Source organism: Barbus barbus, assembly GCF_936440315.1.
Source record: "Barbus barbus genome assembly, chromosome: 28".
NCBI classification, from domain to species: domain Eukaryota; kingdom Metazoa; phylum Chordata; class Actinopteri; order Cypriniformes; family Cyprinidae; genus Barbus; species Barbus barbus.
Genome location: NC_136756.1, coordinates 10,432,341 through 10,455,886, shown reverse-complemented (window position 1 = coordinate 10,455,886; position 23,546 = coordinate 10,432,341). Strand labels below are relative to the sequence as shown.

The 23,546-nt window shown below is 38.7% G+C and overlaps 3 protein-coding genes and 1 pseudogene across 7 annotated transcripts in view; 3 read left to right on the top strand and 1 right to left on the bottom strand.

Annotated features, from left to right (window-relative positions):
- LOC306848491 (MAP kinase-activated protein kinase 2-like) overlaps positions 1-23,546 on the top strand; it is a 458,467-nt gene that overhangs the window by 81,781 nt on the left and 353,140 nt on the right. The window lies entirely within an intron of this gene.
- Positions 3,658-10,836, top strand: LOC306848016 (cationic amino acid transporter 4-like). The gene is made up of 5 exons (XM_079382326.1): positions 3,658-4,736; positions 5,032-5,774; positions 6,287-6,395; positions 6,952-7,163; positions 7,932-10,836. Exons 1-4 carry the CDS (start codon positions 3,755-3,757, stop codon positions 7,146-7,148), a joined length of 2,031 nt encoding a protein of 676 aa, XP_079238452.1. The 5' UTR covers positions 3,658-3,754; the 3' UTR covers positions 7,149-7,163; positions 7,932-10,836.
- On the bottom strand, positions 11,640-17,200 carry LOC306848712 (annotated as a pseudogene). The gene is made up of 9 exons: positions 16,953-17,200; positions 16,463-16,625; positions 15,959-16,396; positions 15,615-15,828; positions 15,446-15,523; positions 14,513-14,672; positions 14,216-14,392; positions 13,970-14,132; positions 11,640-12,643 (listed from the first exon to the last, which is right to left on the bottom strand). The product of its transcript is annotated as an uncharacterized misc_RNA (transcript).
- On the top strand, positions 17,348-23,512 carry LOC306848711 (splicing factor 3A subunit 1-like). Of its 2 annotated transcripts, XM_079383428.1 has the most exons (16): positions 17,348-17,420; positions 17,539-17,628; positions 17,912-18,021; positions 18,111-18,315; positions 18,445-18,702; positions 18,835-18,909; positions 19,126-19,276; positions 19,613-19,809; positions 19,968-20,085; positions 20,164-20,471; positions 21,488-21,721; positions 21,836-22,043; positions 22,341-22,501; positions 22,618-22,719; positions 22,852-22,923; positions 23,060-23,512. In XM_079383428.1, exons 2-16 carry the CDS (start codon positions 17,581-17,583, stop codon positions 23,159-23,161), a joined length of 2,349 nt encoding a protein of 782 aa, XP_079239554.1. In that variant the 5' UTR covers positions 17,348-17,420; positions 17,539-17,580; the 3' UTR covers positions 23,162-23,512. The 2 variants fall into 2 exon arrangements, with proteins under 2 accessions (XP_079239554.1, XP_079239555.1); XM_079383429.1 differs by having other exon boundaries at positions 17,381-17,628.

Here is a 23,546-nt window from a genome sequence, read left to right as displayed (position 1 = left end):
TCTTCTTTGTAGATTGCTCTCTCTCTCTCTCTTCTCGGCTGTGGTGCTGGTGTAGATGTCCACTGCCCCTCCTCCTGCAGCTCCAGCCTTTCCTCCTGTGGCTCCAGCCCCTCCTTCACGACCCTGCAAGCATATTCTTTCTCCCTACTTTCTAATAACAATGATTCTGGGCAGCTCTGCGCTTCTATCTCTTCGTCTGAGCTTGTTTCATGTACATACCCCTCAAATTCTATGGGTCCTTTTATATCTATTTTTCCCTGTATGATTGGCATCTGATTGACGGCCTGGTCACAGCAAGGAGCATATGGAGGTGGTCTTTCTTCTTTTACTTCACCCGTTTTGTTTCCCCTTTCCAATTTCCATAATTTAATCCCATATTGCTTGAATAAATTCAACACCCCTAATTCTTGTTCCCTCTTGTCATTTCGTTTTCTAGATTTGTCATTGGTCTTGTGATTTTTAATCAGCACTTCCATCTCTCTACACATAGCCACATTAAATGTTCCCTCTACCGGCCACTTGGTGGCCAATTTCTTTGTTCTTTTTGCCCATTTTTTCGAGAGTCCCCCTATATTTTCTTTACATGCTGGATTTTCAGAGGCCAATAATTCTACTGGACTAGACATTATAAAATTTTTCCCTATCAATTTATTTAGCAAATAGTTTTTATCTAATTATTTCTCTGTTTATTAGGTGATTTTACCTCTATAATCCCAGTGGTTTAAAACTTAATAGCTAATTCTTCACCAAGCTCATCAGACGAGGATCACTAAAAGTATCCGACCCCTGATTACACCTGGACTTGTACTGGGCTGAGGACTTTATCACCTTTTTTAAGAAATCTGGTTAGTGTATCTCAAATATTTTAGAATAATCACAATGTGTTTTCTGGTTAATAACTTAAAAGGTAACCCAAAGCCCTTTGTTTCTTTTATCCGAAGATTAGCTTTTGTCCAAATGATGTGTTCCCCCAAGCTGAAAGCTTCAAAACTCCACAGTCTCCTCTCATGAAATTTGCGACCTGTTGCTGTCAATCCTCCTGTCCAAATTGAGTAATTAAGAGATGGCATTAATTCTATACAAAATTCTTTTATCCTAATTATATTGATATTCAATTCATTTCTTGTGCACCACATCGGATACAGAGGTTCCATATAGTCAATCAATAAGCTTCTTTCCGGCATTGTTAAAATTTTTCTACCTCTTTTTCCCCTTTTCTTTTTTCCCTTTATTTCCCCCTCTGCCATCCTTCCTTTTTCTTATCTTTTTCTAATTTAATTGAGTATTGTTTTTAGCAATTTGCACTGAGATGAATCCGATCTTTCCTGATCTCCGTGAATCTCCACCCTCACGTGACGCATGAACTGAGGCTGTAACTTCTGCTCAATCGTCACTAGTAGGCGCCTCAGAGTTCTGCCAGTCACAAAGAGAGGCTGCGCACTTCCTATCTCTGGTGACTCAAACAACACTCTGGACGTCCAAATCACTTCTCTCGTCTCAGCTTCCACTCTGAGATGGATGTTATCTAGAATTGTAGCTCCTTTTTCGAGCACTGGCCAGGGTGCCCAATTATTTTTAATATACGGTGCTACAACTGGTTCAACTGGGATGTCAATTGCATTTGACTCAGCTCCCATCCAAGGAAGAGCTGCATCCCAAAGTCTAAACAAATTGTATTTCAATCGCCGAATCGTTATATGTTTCATTACCACATCTTGCCAATTTATTCCTGGCCATTCAGCTGATTTTTCTCCCAAATTTGTAATCTTAATCAATTTTCTGAAAAAGATATTTTTCTTGTATTCTGTCAATTTCTGTTCATGCCCATAGAGATCAATAAAGCTGGATTCCAACCAAAAATGATTGCGAATACCTTGTGTCTGTACCAATACTGCCTGAAACTGATTTTCTTGTTCAGTGTCAGGGTCATTCAAATCGATGTGTTTTATTTTTTCTGTCCGCTTCATGTCTCCGTATGGGCAAACTCAGAATAACAGAATCTCTCTCTCCCTCTCCTTCCTTTTCGCACACACACACACACACTGCTCGAGCACTTCACACACACACACACTCTTTATCAGTCCACACACACAGAAAGCCTCAGCCCCCACCCTCGCGGGTCCCCTCTTCTCTCCCTGGCGCAACAATGGGAAAACAGGCGCTCAGATTGCCTTTTTCAATTCTTTTCTTTTTATCAACAATTTAGTTTCACAATTTGGATCACAGCGTCGACACTGTGGAGAATGCCCAAACAAACGACACAACCAATTTTTTGGGGTGTTTCTAGTTCTTTCAATTTTCAATAATCCGTTAAAATATTCCATTCAATACAATATGATCTTTTTCAAATCTTAACGTGATTTTTCTCTGCAGTTTTATCAAATAACCGTGCACTTTTACTTTTAGACAAACATATATTGCTCAAGTGTACCAACACTTACATATAACATATAACATATAACGAACAAAAACTAACTGTTTCGATTAGAAACGGACCTGTCCGAGCAGTCACCCCCTATCCCGGGGCCGGTAACCACAGATCCCCACGCCTCTCAACTTAGGCGTGTGCCGGCATTCAGCATCCCTCTTAACTAGATGCTTTTACACTTCTAGCCCTTCTTCACTAGGCTTTTTCACTACTACTTTATATTGGCACCATCTGTGCTCTTTTAACTAATGGGCATATCCTTTAACACTTGAAACTCATCAATCCATATGCACCTTTTTTCATTTAATTAATTTTACGTCCGTTAGCTGGTGAGGCCCTGTCCCAAAACACCGCCACAGGCTCAACCCTTAGTCAACCAGCAAACAATCTCCTTATATCCAAATATATAAGCAAAACTTGCTTACCTTGAGGCCTCGTAATTTCGGATTGTTTGCGTGTTAACCCAGGTCCCTCGCCTGCAACGGCCCTTCAAGACACCGGTGCCTCAGTCCAGTCCCATCTGGGGTGCCACTCTTATGTTGTGGAAAATCGTGCTCTCGTCGATGGTCTGGATCTCAGTCATGCAATTAGAAAGGCTCAAAAACAGCAGAGTTTCAAATGTGAAAGAAAAGACTTTATTATAACAAGACAATAAAGTCGAGAAGCAGCTGTCCCATTGACTGATTCTGATTCTGTGAGTGTTGGTACAGAGTATATATATGTTTCTTATTGCCCATATTTGGTAGTTCCTGTTATTCTCATTGTCTATGTCTGTTTGATTTACCACATTTAATTACTTGTTCACCTTGTCTATTTTTTAATGGTGGCATTCGTCTGTATTCGTCATTTTTAAAAAGTAAAAGTTCTTCTTCTCCTCCCATTGGTTGGCAGTGATCCCAGACGACATACATCACAGTTGGTTACATGTATCTGTCATATTCCTCATATTCTGGAAATCACCCAAAGTTCCCCAGGTTATCCTAAGTTTACTGTACTCCTTGACCGGTGTATACGGCCTATAAAACATCTATACTCAGTATGACCAATAGATGGCACTCTAAGACCATTTATCAGTATTCAGACATCCAGTACAGTAGGATATCACACTTTTGCATAGACTAGTACATGTTTGCATAGAACAGTGCATGGATTACATTTTTAAGCATGTTTTATCATTTTGAATAAGATAATGTTATAGTGAGTAAACAAAAATATACAATAATTTTCAGGTTTGTGGAGCCTGTTTGACTCAGAAAACTATGGACCAGGTGTGACCTTGTTGTAATTCACATCATCTCTTTTATCAACCCTCTGTTCTCTGTGAAGATGGCATCATGTGTTTCCGGCTGCTCTCCAGTGGTGAGGTTCTGTCAGAAGCTGAACAGGCTGAAGACGCTGGAAGAGGACATAATGGCAACATCACTGAAACGTTGTCTGTCCACAGTGGACCTTGCACTGCTTGGTGTAGGTGGAATGGTGGGTTCAGGCCTGTATGTTCTCACAGGAACTGTTGCTAAAGACACTGCAGGACCAGCTGTTGTGGTGTCTTTCATCATAGCAGGAGTAGCGTCTCTCATGGCAGCACTGTGCTATGCTGAGTTTGGTGCCCGTGTACCAAAGACGGGTTCTGCATACATGTTTACATACGTCTCTGTTGGGGAGATCTGGGCATTTTTGATTGGTTGGAATGTAATTTTGGAGTATATGATTGGCGGGGCGGCAGTGGCTCGTGCGTGGAGTGGCTATCTGGACTCTATTTTCAATCACCGCATTCAGAACTTCACCGAGAGTCATGTGATGCGTTGGGATGTGCCCTTCATTGCTCATTACCCAGACCTCTTAGCAGCTGCTATCCTCCTAGTAGCTTCCTTTTTTATTTCATTTGGTGTGCGTGTCTCATCTTGGCTCAACCACATCTTCTCAGCCATCAGTATGGTAGTCATTGTTTTTATTTTGGTGTTTGGCTTCATACTGGCCGACCCAGCCAACTGGAGTGCTCAGGAGGGAGGCTTTGCCCCCTTTGGACTTTCAGGTATCTTGGCAGGAACTGCAACATGCTTCTATGCCTTCGTTGGCTTTGATGTGATAGCGGCTTCCAGCGAGGAGGCCAGCAATCCTCAGAAGGCTATTCCTGCAGCGACTGCAATCTCACTAGGCCTGGCAGCCACAGCATATGTCCTGGTGTCCACGGTTCTTACACTGATGGTTCCATGGCATACGCTCGACCCAAACTCAGCACTCTCAGATGCGTTCTTCAGACGAGGATATAGCTGGGCCGGGTTCATTGTGGCTGTGGGATCCATCTGTGGTGAGTATGAGTTAGTGGTTGACATATAGGTTTATTAAATTGCCATGTAATATATATATATATATATATATATATACTGTGTGTATGTATATATATTTTATATATATATATTTTATTTTATTTTTTTCTTGGAAGACATGACTGAACTTCATAGCAGTCTCTATAAATGTTCTGTTGATATAGATGAAGAGGTTGTATTATTGTTAGATTTTAAAAATTAAGACTATGGATGAATTAAGGTTTACACTGTTTTCCTTTGTTGACTAATTAAAACTGTCTAATGTCTTTCATCTAGCCATGAACACTGTGTTGCTCAGCAACCTCTTCTCTCTCCCGCGGATCGTGTATGCCATGGCGGAGGATGGCCTCTTCTTCTCTGTCTTTTCCCGTGTCAACCCTGTAACCAAAGTCCCGGTGATCGCCATTCTTGTTTTTGGCAGCCTTATGGCAATCCTTGCCCTCATCTTTGATTTGGAAGCACTGGTCCAGTTCCTCTCCATTGGCACTTTGCTTGCTTACACTTTTGTAGCGGCCAGCATCATAGTGCTCCGCTTCCAACCGGATAAAAGTAGCGGGAGCGGAGTAGGTGGAATCAAGACAGACGCTTCATCCACACCTTCAATGAACCAGTCAGGACAGCAGGTGGACCCGTCTGCGGTGACGAATGAGACCCAGACCTTTGCGCAGGACAGCGGAGAGCTGAAGGAGTATGAGTCCTTCTCTGATAAACTTCAGCTGGTGGAGCGGCAGAAGACGGTGAAGGAGAGACGGGCTCCAGGCACACTGAAGGCTCAATGGGAGCCATATCTGGGCCGGATACTGGGGGACTGTGAGCCAGGGGAGGTGGTGGCATTCTCTGTGCTCGCTCTGATGGTCAGTGGAGTCTCTCTTTGTGCTGTGCTGGTGTTCGGGAATAACCAGCTGAATCTGCCTTTGTGGATCTTCACCCTGCTGCTGGTCATCTTCAGTCTGGTCTTCCTGCTCAGTCTGGCTCTCATCTGGGTCCATGAGCAGCAACCCAATCACAAGACTTTTCAGGTGAATTAAAATACCACAATAATGAGATGTTTTTAGACATCTGGTTAGACAAAGCCATAGCTATTATACAGTGTAAAAGGGATTGAGCATGGATTCATTTATTTCCTTAAACATAGTTAAGTGTGTGCATCATAAAATATTACCATTGCCTATTATTGAATATGTCAGTGATGTACGAATTTCTTTTGAGTTAGATCAATAAATTAGCTGAATCGGTTCAAAAAAATATTTTGTGAAGTATTTGTTTAGGAATAGGACTTGAGTTGGTCCGAACAGTTCTTGAATCTACAGTTTACTGACTTGTTGCTGTCTTTCTTGCAGTTATCTGGGTTACCAGCTCACAGACTCATTAAATATTGCTCTAGTGAGCTTATTGTAAGAACATCTGAAGCAAATTATATTTATATATATGTTCTATGAATTTTATGATCTAACCAGTTCAGAAAAAAACAACAACAAAGATTCACAGTAATGATTTAGACTTTTGATCACTAATATGTTTCATCATTTAGGTTCCTCTGGTGCCATTTGTTCCTGGCTTCAGCATCCTTCTGAATGTATTTCTCATGTTGAAGTTAAGTCCACTCACCTGGATTCGTTTCACCGTATGGGTCGCAGCAGGTACCAGTTCATCACTCTTCACCTCTATTCCACCACAATATTGTGAATAACATAACTCAATTCAGCAAATACCACTCTACAGTATCACGGCAAAGGAGATTTATATAGTTTATGAACTGATCGACTCATTACAGAACAACGTAATCTCATTAAAGACAGATTTTGGCCACCCCCAACTGTCAAAAAAGTTTTTTTTTATTTTGTATTGTGTAGGTTAGTCTGAGGTTCAGACTATAAAATGTACTTACTGCGCTGCCCTGACAGATAAATGAACACACTATCTTGTTTTAAAGACAAACATGTTGAAAATATGCCTATAGATTGAAGGTTTAGATTTGTTCTGCTAGTTTTTTTTTTGTCAAAGTTAATAGCTAAATGGTGACTGCTTCTGCATGTTCAAGCTGTTAAAGAGAGTCCAGCTTTTGTCTGTAGTGACTGAGCTGGTATGGGAAAACAAGATCAATCTAAACATGATTATCAGTATTTCCTGTCAGTACTGCTACTAACCATTTAAACATGCTCACATAATCAAATTTGTCCTGATGCTCTGTCACAGGTCTTCTGGTGTATTTCGGTTATGGTATCTGGCACAGTAAGGAGGGTTTGCGGGAGCAGCAGGGGCAGGATGTGGCAGCGCGTTACGTGGTCCTTCCCAGCGGCAGCCTAGTGGAGACAGTCCAGAACGTCCAGCCTGAAGGACACACTCTCAGCACACACACACCAACCCACGACAATCCACCTGCCAGCAGATGATCTGATCATGCTGAGGTGTGTTTAGAGAACACCTGCATGCCTACCTGTTCTACTTGCTTTTCTTTCGTTTCAGTTTACTGACAACATGTCAGGATAAACTGTTAATCAAAAAGATGGTTTGAAGGAATATTCCAGGTTCAGGAACATTTGTGGCATAATGTTGGTTACCACAAAAAAATTATTTGGACTACCCCCATTTTCCTAAATGGGGCCATTTTGGAGGACTTGCCAGCAGAAAAATGTATCTTATTATTTTGTAAAGCAATTCTTCTGTTAAAACTTGTAATATTCCTCTGTAATATCTGAGCTAAAGCTGTTTAAATAATTTTTACAGTCCTTTTAGGGTTTACAACGCTGCATTGTCATTGCAGCAAAAATTATATATATATACCTTACAAAGAAAACGTTTTTTTTGTCTTGTTACTATAATTAACTATTATAAAGTAACTGAGATGAGAAATTTTTTAAAAAGAAAATAAATTAAGAAAAAAATTATTTTTGTGGTAATCAACATTACGCCACAAATGCTGTTAATTAGTCTTAACTTGCACTGACCCCAATGTAAGATATTTTTTTGTATTTGAGCAACTAGTGTGAACTTCCCTGTTCACCATTCTAATCAACTACGGCCCATTTATTTTCTTTCTTACGTAATATATCCACAGTGTTTAGCTACTATGTTGGCTTGTATGTTAATTATATATGAGAGTCAGCAAAGTGCACTATAATTCTGTGGCCCAACCGGATTCAATATCTCCATTGTCTTTTATGGTGTTTACATAGAGCTGAGTGGATCTGCATTGCTGCTCTGTGAAAGCTGAAACCTTTTGGAGAAGCTGCTGTTTATGATTCAAACGCAGATGTAAGTTTCCACTTAAGCATATTCTTAGGAAACCTTATTTGTGTAGTCCAAACATTGAAACACACAGATATGATAGTACGTTATTCTATAATGCAAGAGATTGTGGCTGTGATTTGGAGTGTAGTTACTGGATACCAGATATTTTTGTTTCTGTAGGCCTGTGGGAAATACTGACAATCACTGGTTGTTAGACAGAAAATGTGGGGTCTTAGCAAATGCTGTTAAGAGATCATGTGGTTCTACTCAAATCTGTCTCCCTTTCCCCATTATGTCACACACAACCGCACACACATACACACACACACACACACACACACACATGCTTTGACGGCCATAATTTAAATTTGACAGAAGGCAGGAACCATCAATGGATCATATGAATATACTTAAACATTACTATATTTACACACCCATTATTTTTGCAGTCTGGGTCACAAACACACTAAACACACACTGACCTCAGTGGCTCTGTTTCCACCATCTTTCGACATGTTTTGTTTTCTACCACTTCTCTGCACCTCTTAAATATTTATTTTTATAATACAGTATTACTGTATATTTATTTATTTTTCAGTACATACTCTAACCAAAATCATGTTTTAATAATGTTATCTATTCATGATGTTAAAATGAATCCAGTTTTTAATTTGTTTGTACAATAGACTTAGTATGACCTGCCTCCGAGTAATCGTTTTTCATTTGTGTCCACTGCCACACCTCACTAGCCTTACCTTTGCAAACACACTTACCCCAGTGTTCACTAATCCTTATTCCCACACTCAGATCTGCACATCTCATGTGACATTCACCCGTACTGAACCACCGTCATTCTCACACATACTCGCTCAGTGTGACGTGACAGAGCTGGAACATTTACTTAGAACAGGTACCTGTGAAACTGGCTGTTTATTTTAGCAGCTGGGTCAGTGACATTTATTTTGTTTGTTTTTTGTCCAGATCTATTAATTTACTTAAAAATGCAATTATAGTGACTTGAATATACCATGTTTTTTATTTCTAAAAAAAAAAGGTTAAATCCTGCTAGCCTAAGGAAGGTTAATTGACTGAAATGTTGCATGAATTAAAAAATATCATTGTGACACAACTGTCCTGATATCAGAAAGAGGAAAAAAGCCTTATTAAAAGGATGAAATTATTAAAAAATAACTAATCTTTTATGTTATTTATTAGACAAAGTGGCTATTTAAAAAGAGTACATTTCAACAAACATGATATATGATATAAAGTAGATTTTTAAAACGTTTTCCTATTCTTTATTTTGAACACTCTTATTTGTCATTGGCCCAGCTCCATGTGTATTAGAAATTGGGCTTTAGAATTTATGATGACCTGAAAGATTAACTCATTTTATGTTGATAGAATAGTCAAAATTATAATAGCAAATTTACAAACGCACTTACATAGTCTTGAGAATTTCTGGCACCCTGATCACCATTGTGCCCTTCTGAGCTCCTCAGTTTGTGTTGCTCCAAGTGGACTGTCCCTGTTAGTAGTAAGCTTAAATTTGCTTTGCAAATGAACATGTGAGTAAATGACTAATAATAATTTATACTTCTCTTTAATACCACTAGAATATAGACAAAAGCACAAACAAATCCTTTTCTTAGTACAAGGACAACAGAAAAGTGCATTTTATATGCAGTGGATATTGGTCGTACAGCAGATATTGAAAATTACATGCCATGCAGAAGCAAAGATAAGATATTTCCATTCACAAGCCCCTGTAATCTCCCTCACCCCCTAGATTTACAGCATGCCCTCCCTCACAGACTGACCCAGATTATCTCTGGAGAGAGAGATTAATATTGTCACTCAGACACACACATTCACAAACATGACAAGTCATTCTACTTCCTGCTGTTTATGCCTTCTGTTTTCTTTTAAACCTGTACATAGACGGCAAAGCTTAAACATTTACTTAAATTTAAAAGCTATTAAAATGCAGATTGTGATGTTTGACAGCTGAGTATTTACATTCCTACAAATGATTACACTCCAAAACTCGTTTTTTTTTTGTATATACAGTAAATGTAAAGCTGAATAGTCCCTCACACGCTGTACTAGACTATGGTCTTCATTTCACTGATGTGCTGATAAGGTTAAAAGACCCACACCATCACACTCATCCACTGCTTCAGATAATGTCAGTACTCCCTTTATTGAGTGCACTGGTGTATTTTCAAACCTCTTCAATGGAGGTTGATATTCTCAGTCTGTTTCCTATTTTCATTTAGCAGCTGTCTTGACTTTGTATCTAAGCCTGTCTGCCAGTCCAGAGTCCAGTTTGCTGTATAATCCAATTCACGTCGTTCTGGCAGCCAGAGTTAGTTGTGTAATGCCGATATGAAGACTAGTAAATGAAGGCACAAGATCCAGTAAAGATGTACTGTAAACACTGTTTGTGTTGGTAAATATAGCACACCTAACCAATGGCCTTAATGATGCAGATACTGAAGCATTCCCAAAGTTTTACATACAGCTACTGGAGACTATAGTCTTATTTGTAATTTTGTGGTATTTAATAGTATTATTCAATCAAAGATGAAAATAATTATAAAGCTGGGATCTTGTTTTGAAGAAATATTAAAGCACCTCTTTTTTTTGGCCTGTCCTCTTTCTAGAGCTTCTGTATATCAGGTTGTGTTTTCTTATGCCCTGCTCACTTGCACTCTCATCTCTTTCAAAAAGCACCACTTATTAAGAAATTTCCTCTTTGTTGTGTCACTGAACATATACCTCTGTTTTGTCTTTGTATCATTCTGTTATGAGATTGTATCATGTGATGAATAAATGTTTTGAAGCATCATATGGTTCATTATGTTATTTATAGAATTTATGTAGTATTTCATGTTTTATGTTAATATTAAATGATGAGGAAAAAAATAATAGCATAGTTTTTCAATTAAAACACACACACACACACATTAACATCACGCTCGACAGATGAGTCAGACAGGAATGGATTATTAGATTAAGCAGAATTTGTGAGGAGTCACATGGGAATTTTTCCCAATTACCAGTTTGAACAAGATGACCTCTGCTTAAATAGGTCTAGAAAGAGACTTTTAACATTAACTCTCACTTTTTGTACATGAAATGCTACCTGAATGATGCAGCTACAAACCGGGATGTACCTAGACTCTATAATATGACACCCATCATGCTTAACTGCACACGAGGATCCCATCAGTGCCACAGAACAAAACACAGAGATTACATTTCTCTTTAACATGCTTGGTTTGTCAGCACTATAACCACAATATTGTTCACTAATTATGTGTAATGCAGTGTTTACCTTGAGTTTACCACAGCCACCAACTCAGTAAACATTGCGTGTGCCGTTGATTCAATATTACAACACAGCATTGACTGACAGATCTCTGTAGTGAAAAGATACCGGTGTTTCACTTGACCTTGAGAGTTACTATGACAACATGTTAACATACTGGCTGAAACCTTTGTGTAATATATTCGCATCTATTCAGCTATTATTGACTTTATGAATATGATGACTCTACCTCAGATTTCTTCCTGATTGAGAATAGGAGATGAGCTTGGACATGATTAATTGATGACAGTATCTTTTTTTCTTCTAGCTGTCTGATATTCTCCTTAACATATTTATTTATGCAATAAACATTATATAACGTACACAAACAGGAAAGAACAAAAGTAAAGGAAATAAGAAATGCACAATAATGAGTAAGAAATAACTAGAAATGGCTCTTTAAGTAATATACTGTATACATGTTGCCATCTTGTGGAGAAAAAAAGTCACAGAGGGGATGATTGACTAAATATTTAATACAGTAAAATGCAAAAAAGAGCTACATGGAAGCTGTGTCCTACGATCCAATTCTCGAGGCACATGGTTGGCCACAGGTGTCGCACATAACTGAGTAAATGTTGCAAGGTTTAGAGCTTAGAGATTCACGAAGACATCAAAAATGAAATCAATTTAAAGACTAAAGTCAAAGGTCAATGGGGTTTTTTGATGGGTAGGCCTTCTAATATCCTCTTTCAGTGTCTTAACTGTACAAATTTTACACGTGTCAATCTGATTTTTTAGCATCAAGTGTCTGAGACTTTTGATTATAACAGCATTATCCATTATAATCCAGAAGGTACTTGGCTTTAGAGATCCATGTTTATACACTCAAATGTGAAATGCCAAATGTGTGCTATCCAATAAAACACAAGTCAAAATAATGTCCAAATCTTTAGACCGATATGTTTACTAAGTGACATCACTTCCTCCTGAGACCTGTGCCTGCAGACCGACTGCGAGCAGCGCTGCGGATTTTCATGTACCTTTCTTCCACGTCTTGATTGAGAGAGAGGCAGAGAGTCTGATGATGATGAATGGATGAAGGGGAAGAGGGAGAGGAGGTGGTTGAGGGGGTGCTAGTGTTGTCCAGGGGTCCCATTACTGGAGCTTGACTGCTTCTGTCTATCTCCACTATACCAGTGTCTGAAGATCTTTGTTTCTCCCCACTGTCCTTGAGTCTGGCTAGACTGTTACTCAGGGTGATGTTCTCCTGCTGCAGAATCCTGATCCTCACTGAATTTGCCTTGAGCTGCTGCTCCATATCACACATCACATCACCTGTAGCTGTGACACACAAAGACAACTGGTTATAAATGACAGGTAGGGGAGGAAATCACAAGAAATGTAACAATTTAATTTCCTTTTTCCAAAAGGTACTTGTTTGTACAGACTTTCAAATGAGGTTTTACAGTCTTTTGAGAGAGGCAACATAAATGGAATCCAGTAAGATAATAATTACTTATTTTTTAATAACAACATTTTTAAAAATACTTCTGACAAAAATACACTGATTTAAGTCCTTATGCACAACTTAAAATAAGTTCTAAGCTGTACGTTTAATTCACTGGAAAAGGATATCTCATAAGAATGGTTCGTTAGAGAATCAATCCAGATTTGATTCACTGAAAAGATCCAACTCAAGAGTCGCACAGTACATTCATGAATCACACTACATTGGTCACGCTGTATGTTTTGATTCACTATAAAAGGACTGACTTGTTAAGAATCATACATTGGGAAATAGTTGCGCTGATGTTTTTGATTGACTACACATCTGGCTCATAGAGTTCTTCTTTCAGGTAACTACACTGGACACACTGCATGTCTGTGCACTTAAAAGGATAAAGTACACAAGAGTCATTTGTTCGTAAATCAAACCTCACTGGCTGATGTATGTGTTGTGCTGTAGATTCAGTAGCAGTGCTGTTGAAAAGTCTAAAGTAGATTAGTGCCTGCCCACTAGCATACTACTCTTACTCATACTTGCTGTTCCAAATACAGACAATGTCAGAATATACAGTCTATACAGAAGGATGCACTTACGATCAATTAACAGAACTGAATGCTATTTTCACTTACTCCACCACACAGTTCAGATATTTACCTTTAGTACAAATAGCATACTTGTATTTACACTTTGTGAGTAACATTTAGCACTATTTGCCCGTGTAAGCGAGAACCTACTGTTGCTGTTAACACTTGTGCAAACAGCATCTACCATTATTTACACTGTATAAATATCCACTGGTTTTACTGGAACTGGTTCTGTAGAAGAAGCCGCTTTCCAACTCTAGTGGCATGAGTAGGCACCATCCTATATGGTTTTGTATGTGTGTGTGTGTGTGTGCCTCATTAACCATAGTTTGGGGATAAATTTGTACCCGGAAGTGAGCTAAACCTGACAAAATCTTTAAAAACCTCCCTTTGGGAATGTCCTCATTTGTAAAACTGGTATAAAAATAATGCAGAAAGTTTTCTGTAAGGGGTAGGTTAAGGTGTAGAGCGATAGAATATACGGTTTGTACAGTATAAAAACCATTACGCCTAAAGAATGTCCCCATTTAGATAGCTAAGTAAACGTGTGTGTGTGTGTGTGTGTGTGTTTCTCACTCTGAGGTGCTGCTTGTGGATTGATCTCAGGAAAGGCCACCAGTATCCTCTCTCTCTGGGTGGCTTCTTCTAGCATCTCTTTCAGTCGAGATATTCTCTCCTCCAGTTCTGTGATCTGTGTCTGCCTTTTCTGTTTCTCAGTACTCAGCAAACTACACTGGGACTGCAGAGAAAGAAACTCGCAGGTTTACTTTTATTGGTGTGACCTAATGTAGTCAGGCTGACTCAGTCATACTAAATATTCACCTCCTGCTGTGTGAGTTGCTCCTGAAGTGCATCTTTTTCTTGAATGATCTGTGTGAGTCTGTTGACAAGATCAGCTTTTTCATCCTCACATTCTTCCAGACTGTTATGCAGATCTTCAGTCTGCTGCACCAGCACATCCAGATGCTTACGCACAGCCGCCTGTTTCACTTGAAGCGCCTGCGCACAAAATGAACGTTTCACATTCTAATTAAATAAAATCATGTCTCGTCATTGTTTTTCTCATTGGATATCCTGTGTTACTTGTAAATACATCATGTTATGGAAATAAACACACACCTCATGTTGGCGTTGCACACTGTGGTTCTTGGCGCTCTCTTTGTCTGTGTACTTCTGAGCTCCTTCTCCAGGTTTTGCCTGCTCTCCTCTACCTCTCTTAACATGTTCTCCAGTGAATGTAGACGATGAACCTCCTCCTGTAGTGTAGCCCTCTCAAATTCTATACAACAAAAAAGCTATTTCTTGTTATCCCAAAACCATTCCTGTAGGCCTTTGCTACATTCTATAATTTAGGGGTTTGCAAACTGGGGTCAAGAGATCCACAGGGGACCAAACATGGAGTTCTCTCAGAAAATTTGTAAAGTATTCAAAAATATTCAAGAAAAGTATTTATTAGAACTGTGTTACCTAAGCTATTAAATATGTTTAAATTCATATGTTTTAAACACATTTATTGAATGTACTGTTTACTTTCTAAAGAAATCAAGAGATCGACCAATAAAATAAAATAATAAAATCGACCAAATCTTTCAATAATTTTTTTAAAATAATTAAATCCTTCCTTATGCTATTTATAATGTTTAATAACAGTTTGTATTAGTGTTTGAGTTTCTACGTGCTCACTGGAAGGCACTATTAGATTAATAAACCTGCTCTGAAATATTTATTTTGAGAAGCAATCCATTTGAATTACTTTAATTGTGGGTACAAAACAAGGACTTTTGTCCTTGTATTTTTCTAGCACAGTATAAATTGCTCTTTATATTTCAAACCTAAATTACTTCCAAAGTGGTCATCATATTTCAGGGTCATTGACATCAAATATGTAAACCATTGATCTAATTTATTTAATATCTTTACTAATTGCTATGAGAAAGATTGATTATTGCATTGATCATTTTATATGAACATTTATGGGATTTTATACTACTGCTCCGATCAAAGCTTTTCCAGTTCATTCTGGTGGCCAATATTTGATGATGTCCTACTTACCAAGACTCTGTTTTGCTTCTGTTTGCAAATCCAGTTCTGCCATGAGTTCAGAATTTCGGTCCTCTAACAATGTCACGCCTGTGAATGAAAATTATTATTACTTTATATTGTTTAACTATTACATAAGACTTTTTTCATATGAGTTAAAGTCTTTTAAAGAAACTCTCACCTCTCTTTAAATCCTCCTTCTCCTCTTTTAACCTCCTTACTGCTTCCTCTCCCTTGGATTTCACCTCCTGAATTCTGCGCTCCCACTCCTCCTCCATCTTCCTCCTCTCCTCCTTTTCTCTTTTGACCATCTCTGACAGCTGTTTTCTCAGCTTCTCTCGCTCCATCTCTGTCTGTTTCAGCTTCTTTTTCACAGGCTCAACAGTTTCTCTCACCTCCAAATGAAAAAGAACAGTCATGAAAATCAAATGAGGAAAAAATCTAAATAAACTCACAAAAGTGTGAACAGCCAAACAAAATATTATATTTTCTCATGCTTTATGATGGGTGGACACAACCCCTCACCTCCAGGACATGTTTTCCAACGCGGCTCATATCTCAACGCTGCTCACTTGCCCATTGGGAAATGTCACATGCAGACAAGCGACCCAGCTGCTGCGTTTCCTCCACAGCTTCCAGGAAGCCCTGCATGGAGCAAGGCAAACCCAGAGACTGGCACAGAGACACTAGAGCATCCCTGCTCTCCTTCATAACCGCCTGAACACAAGCACAGGCCTCACAGGGCACCAGGGCCAACTCTACTGTCTGACAGCCCACGGTGTGAGTAGACACACAGGAGCCAGCAGTGGATGCTCTCTCTTGGTGGGGAGTTGAAGCTGGGGTATTTGTGGTGGTTTCATGGATGCTGGTCATGGAGGTGCTCTGTGTCTTGTGTGTATCAATGGAAGGAGTGTTTGCTGCTGTTCTGGTAATGGATTGGCTTTGCTGTCCATTACTGGTGCTCTGCAAGAAGAGACTAATTTTAATAGGCGTTTACCAAGTGTGTTTTGTCTTTATCATCCTTCTTACCTCTCGTGTTTGTTGACTGCTGAGCTGAAGTAGGTTCTTCCAGTAGCATTTGACCACAGGACCAATGGAAACAGAGATTTCATTTTGTTCAGATGATAAAGCTTTCTGCTTTTCAAGCAACAGCTCAGCATGAATGATAAAACTCTGAAGAAGCAGCATTAATCTTTGACAAAATAAAATGGTACATTTAATTTATGTTACGTTATATAACGCTTAAAATAATACATAATTGCATATTTAAATAGATAACACATTTCAAAACTCTGAGTGATTCATTTATATTTGTATGTTTATGTATTTAATTGCATGTAGAAGCAGTTTCATAATACTTAATTATAATACAAATATTAATGTGTAATCAATATAAAAATCATATGTTTATGATATATATTGTTATGTTACATGTATATGAAATATTGACAATATAAATAAATATAAAAGACACACATTTGTTGTGAAGTTAAGAAACAATAAACTACAAACTGACTACCTGTCAATCAGCAGCTCTTGCAGGACTATATGAGAGTGCTGACTGAACTCTTCATCACCATCCACATAATCATACTCTTCTAAAAGGCTGACCAAGTCCAGATTACATGATAGTTTATCGGGAAACTTCCATGATGGGAAACGGACAGGTCCAGTCTTAGAAAACACATCCAGAACCGCTCCCTGCAAATCAATAAGATCTCTGCGAAGACTGTCGATACAGTCCTGACGACCTAACAGATGAGTCATTGTTTTACTGTCCAAAACTACTTTTGTTCTTTAATACTTTGTAATAGTTATCGAAGCGAGAACATGTGCATTAGCTCTATTTACATTAGGTTTCCATGGTTGCTTGTAGGTAGAGGCCTTCCTCTTCAACTACATCTCCCACAATCCCCTTTGGTCTTGTTACCGGAAGTGAATGATTTCGTTTGTCGTTTTCTGTTGCGTGGCGGTTGGCGCAACAAGAGTGAGTTGTATGAAACTGTTATAGAAATTGTATTACTTAAGTCATTTTCAGAGCTTCACGGTGTCATTTGTCCAACAAATTACGCCTTAAACTGATAATAACACTTTATATTTGTTAGCGTGTTTGATTGGGCCTGAGAAGAGTCTGTAGTGTCGCAGTCATGCCGCCTGGGCCTGTGCAGATCATGCAGCCGGAGCTTAATAACAAGGTATAAAGCGATCATTTATCGATATCTATTCTTTTAGAGGCATCACTGGATGGATTCATCTGATTTATATTCACTTGCTAACATATTTGCCTTCCATACACATACAAACATGGTAATGGACCATAGTATTACGCTTGTAGATTATGTTTTGAGTAAGATAATGAATCGACCTCCTCTACCACAGCTTAAGTCTGGTCAGGACTTTAATAATAAGTAATATATTTTTTTCTCTTACGTTCCTTTTGCATAGCTCAGCTATGATTGATTATTTTTTAATCGACAGCCCGAGGACCAGAAGGAAGAGACTCCAGCCACAAAGCCCATTGTTGGAATCATCTACCCGCCTCCTGAAGTCCGAAATATTGTTGACAAGACCGCCAGCTTCGTGGCCAGGTTTGACATTATATCACAACTATAATGCAGTGCAAAATGTCTTTGTTGTGCTTTGTTAAACTATTACTTAACCACTTTTTTGTTTACAGGAATGGACCTGAGTTCGAGGCCAGAATTCGACAGAATGAGATCAACAATCCAAAATTCAACTTCCTCAACCCCAACGACCCTTACCATGCCTACTACCGCCACAAGGTCAATGAGTTCAAGGAGGGCAAAGCTCAGGAACCATCTGCAGCTGTGCCTAAAGTCATGCAACAGCAAGCAGCATCATCACAGCAGCTTCCTCAGAAGGTCAGGAACCTGTCAGTGATTAACATTATTGAAATAAAACCAGTCAAGCCGTAATCTAGCAGTCTGATTTTAAAGTCTTTCAGATCTAAATCTGTTATCCAGTACTTACACATTTTTGTGGTCATTTAGGTTCAAGCACAGGTGATCCATGAGACAGTGGTCCCTAAGGAGCCTCCACCTGAGTTTGAGTTCATTGCAGACCCTCCCTCCATCTCAGCCTTTGACCTGGATGTGGTGAAGCTGACCGCACAGTTTGTCGCCCGAAATGGCCGCCAGTTTCTCACGCAGCTGATGCAGAAGGAGCAGAGGAACTATCAGTTTGACTTTCTCCGACCACAGCACAGCTTGTTCAACTACTTTACAAAACTTGTGGAACAATATACAAAGGTACGGCATCAATACTCAGGACGAATGAGACTGAGGTGGCTAAAGAGAGCTGAGTATTGTGGGAAAGAGTATTACATGTACAAGTTATTCAAGTGTGACATTAAATTCAATTAAATGATTGGCTTCTTGCAGGTTTTAATCCCTCCAAAAGGTCTTCTGCTGAAGCTGAAGAAGGAAGCAGAGAATCCTCGAGAGGTCTTGGACCAGGTAATTAATTATAACAGCCTTTTCAGATCAAACATAGTTGATCTTAAGATGCTACATAAGATATGCCTAGTATGACGGTGGGGTATTATGTTGATTCAGGTGTTTTAAAACCAATAAAGAGAACTTTCGGTGAAACAAATAGTAGAACTGAAATGGCTAAATATATTACATGCCATATTTTAAGCAAATACATCACTTCATTCCCCAATATTTTAGGTGAGGTATCGTGTGGAGTGGGCCAAGTTCCAGGAAAGAGAGAGGAAGAAGGAAGAGGAGGAGCGAGAGAAGGAGAGAGTGGCTTATGCTCAGATTGACTGGCATGACTTTGTGGTGGTGGAGACTGTGGACTTCCAACCAAATGAGCAAGGTGAGCAATATAATAATTAATGAGTGTAATTAATAATTTATGTAATTTTAGAATGTTTATTATCACAAACATACTATTGCATCAGAAGAATGCTCGTGATTTTTCATGGCAAGAAATTTCCTAAATCCCAAAGTCAATTCCTTTGGTTCCATTAGCCAGTTATAGACATAAACGCACTTTTATTGTAAGATAATGTAGTTTTTTTTTTGTACTATACTAATAAAAATATTATTATTAACATTTACTTTAATATTTGTCCATATTAATTACGGTTAAGTTCATATTATTAATATTAATAAATGCCAATAATTTATATAACTGTTATGCAAATTACAGGTAATTTCCCTCCTCCCACAACTCCGGAGGAGCTGGGTGCTCGTATCCTGATCCAGGAGCGCTATGAGAAATTTGGAGAGAGTGAGGAGGTGGAGATGGAGGTAGAGAGTGAAGATGAAGAGGATGAGAGAGAGGGCAGGGAGGGTAGACACGCAGCTCAGCTGGACCAGGACACACAGCTGCAGGACATGGACGAGGTGAGACAATCAGGGTGATCACACCAAAGAGACGAGGAGGGATTTAGTCATGCTTACTTTAACAAGTTCCCTGTTCACATAAGAAAATAGATGAGCAGTTTGTAGAAATGGGTTAACTATCACTGACTGACTAGCATCTGTTGTTCCTTTCTCAATAGGGCTCTGATGACGAGGATGATGGCATGAAGGCTCCTCTACCCCCTGATAACCCCCTGCCACCACCTCTGCCCCCCACCCCGGACCAGGTTATTATCCGCAAAGACTACGACCCCAAGGGTAAGGGCATTTATTAAAACACACTTTAACACAGCACATATTTTATTGCATCCACTCACTTTCTATCTCATCTTTCAGCCTCTAAGCCTCTGCCTCCCGTGGCCATCCCTGATGAGTACCTCATCTCTCCCATCACTGGTGAGAAGATCCAAGCCAGTAAGATGCAGGAGCACATGCGCATTGGCCTGCTGGACCCCCGCTGGCTGGAGCAGCGTGACCGCAGCATCCGAGAGCGTCAGATCGAGGAGGAGGTATATGCTCCTGGCCTGGACATTGAGAGCAGCCTGAAGCAGCTGGCCGAGAGACGTACTGATATCTTCGGTGTGGAAGAAACGGCCATTGGTAAGAAGATCGGAGAGGAGGAGATACAGAAACCAGAGGAGAAGGTAAGAAACACACACAAAAAAAAAAAAAAAAAAAATATATATATATATATATATATATATATATATATATATATATATATATATATATATATATATATATATATATATATATATATATATATATATATATATATATATATATATATTAGTGCTGTCAAACAATTAATCGCAATTAAAAACAAAGTAAACGTTTTTGTTTGCATAATATATATTTGTGTTCTGTGTATATTTAATATCTGTATAAAAATACACATACAGAATATATTTTGAAAATATATGTATTTGCATGCCTATAAATATATTCTTATTTATATTATAAATATATTTAATATATAAACAAAATTTTTCTGAAATGTATACATGCATGTATGTGTATTTATATAAACATAATAAATATACAGCACACATACATATATTATGTAAACAAACTTTTATTTTGGATACGATTAATCACGATTAATCGTTTGACAGCATTAATATACATATATATATCCACTGTTCAACATTATTAGTGGACAAATTAATTAAACTAGAGTGAAAAATGTTTTAAGAGACATTCTAAAAGCCTGCAGGACCAAAAACATTTTGTATTTCATTGTAATGGTGTGAAACTTGGTGACTTTTGTGGCACTTGCTTTATGAACAGTTAGAAAGGACTAAATGGTCTTAAAAAAAAGTCACACTTCATAATCAAAAATTGAAAAAATTATATATGTGTGTGAGTGTAAGTAAAAATAAGTAAATATATTCATATATAGGAATTATTTAATGTAGGGCTTTTTGTATAATTTTAAGATGAATATTGTGTAGTACCATACAATCCTCTCAGAATACAAAATATTAAAGAATAAATATAATTGAAAATATAGTGCATTCAATTCATTAATAAAAAAAAATACTATGCTTATTGTCTTCAGTGTGTTTTGACCACTGAGGATCACGAAGTGTGACCCCTGAGTGAGGAATACCAGAAGGACGTAGTGTTCGTCTAACACACCGTCCTCTTTTCTCTGCAGGTCACATGGGACGGTCACTCTGGCAGTATGGCTCGTACCCAGCAGGCGGCTCAGGCTAACATCACCCTGCAGGAGCAGATTGAGGCCATCCACAAAGCTAAAGGTCTGGTACAGGAGGACGACACCAAGGAGAAGATCGGCCCCAGTAAGCCCAACGAGATTCCTCAGCCGCCCTTGCCATCAGTAGTCCCCAGCTTACCCAAACCCAGCCCACCAGTCAGCTCTGCACCTGCTGTGAGTTTCAATCGGTTTCTGCATTCAGGAGTTTTGAAAAATCAGCTTGATTGAGTCAAACACAAAGATAGAAGTGCTAGTTCTTCTGACTAAGAGTTCTTGTGTATATTCCAGATGGCACCTCCAGTGCGGACCACATTGCTCCCTGCTGTTCCTGTCATACCCAGACCTCCAATGGCTCCTGTGGTGCGCCTGGCCCCTGGGCAAGTTCTGGCCCCCATGCCACCCATGCTGCATGCCCCACGGATCAATGTAGTGCCCATGCCGCCCTCTGGTCCCCATATTATGGCACCCAGACCTCCACCCATGGTGGTTCCTGCTGGTGAGTCTTTGGGATAATAGATCTGTTACATAGCTAGTTGGTACACATTTTAATAAATATTTAGTCAACAGACTTTTCGATGTTGTTTATTAAAGTTGTAATAATTATATTACTAGTTTAAATAATAATAACTTATATTCTATTGATGATTATTGTTATATTTAATAAACCTTTTTATTATATAAGGATTTTAACTAAAAAATAAAAATTTTTTAATAATTAAATAACAATTTAATAATTCTATTAGTTTTATGTATAATAAATGTTCTATTTAATCAATTATTTTTTGTTTTTCAGCGTTTGTACCTGCTCCTCCTATGCCTCAACCTCCCAGCACTGTTTCCGCCCCCATGCCTCCTGCTCATCCTCCACCTCCTCACGATGACGAGCCTTCCAGCAAGAAAATGAAGACAGAGGACAACCTGATTCCAGAAGAGGACTTTCTGCGCAGGAACAAGGTACAATGCTGTTGCAACAAAGTGGTTCGAGTGCACTTCAAGTATTGTTTTTTTTTTTACTGTTATTACATGAGTCATTTGTTGTTCATTTTAATTCAACCTTTGCTCTCTTTTAGGGACCTGTTGCAGTCAAGGTCCAGGTGCCCAACATGCAGGACAAGACCGAATGGAAACTGAGTGGCCAAGTGCTGAACTTCAACCTGCCTCTCACAGACCAGGTAAAGACTTTGCCTGTCCAGTATCTGTATGCACCATTTGTACATATTTTAACTACTAATCTTTAGGATTATTCAAAATATGTATAGAATTCATGAAAATGTGAGCTAATCAAATGCCATATTGTGCCTCAGGTGTCTGTCATCAAGGTTAAGATCCATGAAGCCACTGGTATGCCGGCTGGAAAACAGAAGCTGCAGTATGAGGTGAATTATTTCAGTGGAATGACGAGATGGTTATTTAAACTGTGAATACTTAAAAGAGCAAGGCATCCTATGATGTTATTAAATATAAAAGTACTTGCTTTGAAAACTGAGATCTCATGTGTGTTTGATTCTCCAGGGTATTTTCATCAAAGATTCCAACTCTCTGGCGTATTATAACATGAACAATGGATCCGTCATTCATCTGGCTCTCAAGGAAAGAGGAGGAAGGAAGAAGTAGATCGCTCATATTCATCATCTCCACTGAATCCTCAACATTTACCGTGCTTATAACCCTGCTACATTTGTACACTTCACAGAACTAGAAAACTGAAGTTCGTAGTAATCAGTGTCTTGTGATTATCTTACCAATGTGTTTAAACATTCAGTGTATGAGTGATTTAAATAAGACATTTAATATTGTAGTCTCCTTGCAAACTGCAGTATTTTTAGTTTCACTTTTCACTGAGGTGATGGTGTTAAATATTTGCAAATCTCAAGTTAAGCTTTGAAACATTGCATTTTGTCAGATGCATAATAAATACTTGTCTCTAAGGAAAACGTACCTAATAAAATTCAATAAGAAATGTTATTAGCCATATTGTCTTTTTTTTCCTTCACAAATA

What these genes read in the sequence shown, in the direction of transcription:
- LOC306848711 (XM_079383428.1), top strand. Translation starts at nt 17,581, where the DNA reads ATGCCGCCTGGGCCTGTGCAGATCATGCAGCCGGAGCTTAATAACAAG. An exon ending in CTTCCAACCAAATGAGCAAG is followed by an intron (nt 19,277 to 19,612) that starts GTGAGCAATATA and finishes TGCAAATTACAG; the next exon opens with GTAATTTCCCTCCTCCCACA. An exon ending in AGCTGCAGGACATGGACGAG is followed by an intron (nt 19,810 to 19,967) that starts GTGAGACAATCA and finishes CTTTCTCAATAG; the next exon opens with GGCTCTGATGACGAGGATGA.
- LOC306848016 (XM_079382326.1), top strand. Translation starts at nt 3,755, where the DNA reads ATGGCATCATGTGTTTCCGGCTGCTCTCCAGTGGTGAGGTTCTGTCAG. An exon ending in CCAATCACAAGACTTTTCAG is followed by an intron (nt 5,775 to 6,286) that starts GTGAATTAAAAT and finishes TTCATCATTTAG; the next exon opens with GTTCCTCTGGTGCCATTTGT. An exon ending in CACCGTATGGGTCGCAGCAG is followed by an intron (nt 6,396 to 6,951) that starts GTACCAGTTCAT and finishes GCTCTGTCACAG; the next exon opens with GTCTTCTGGTGTATTTCGGT.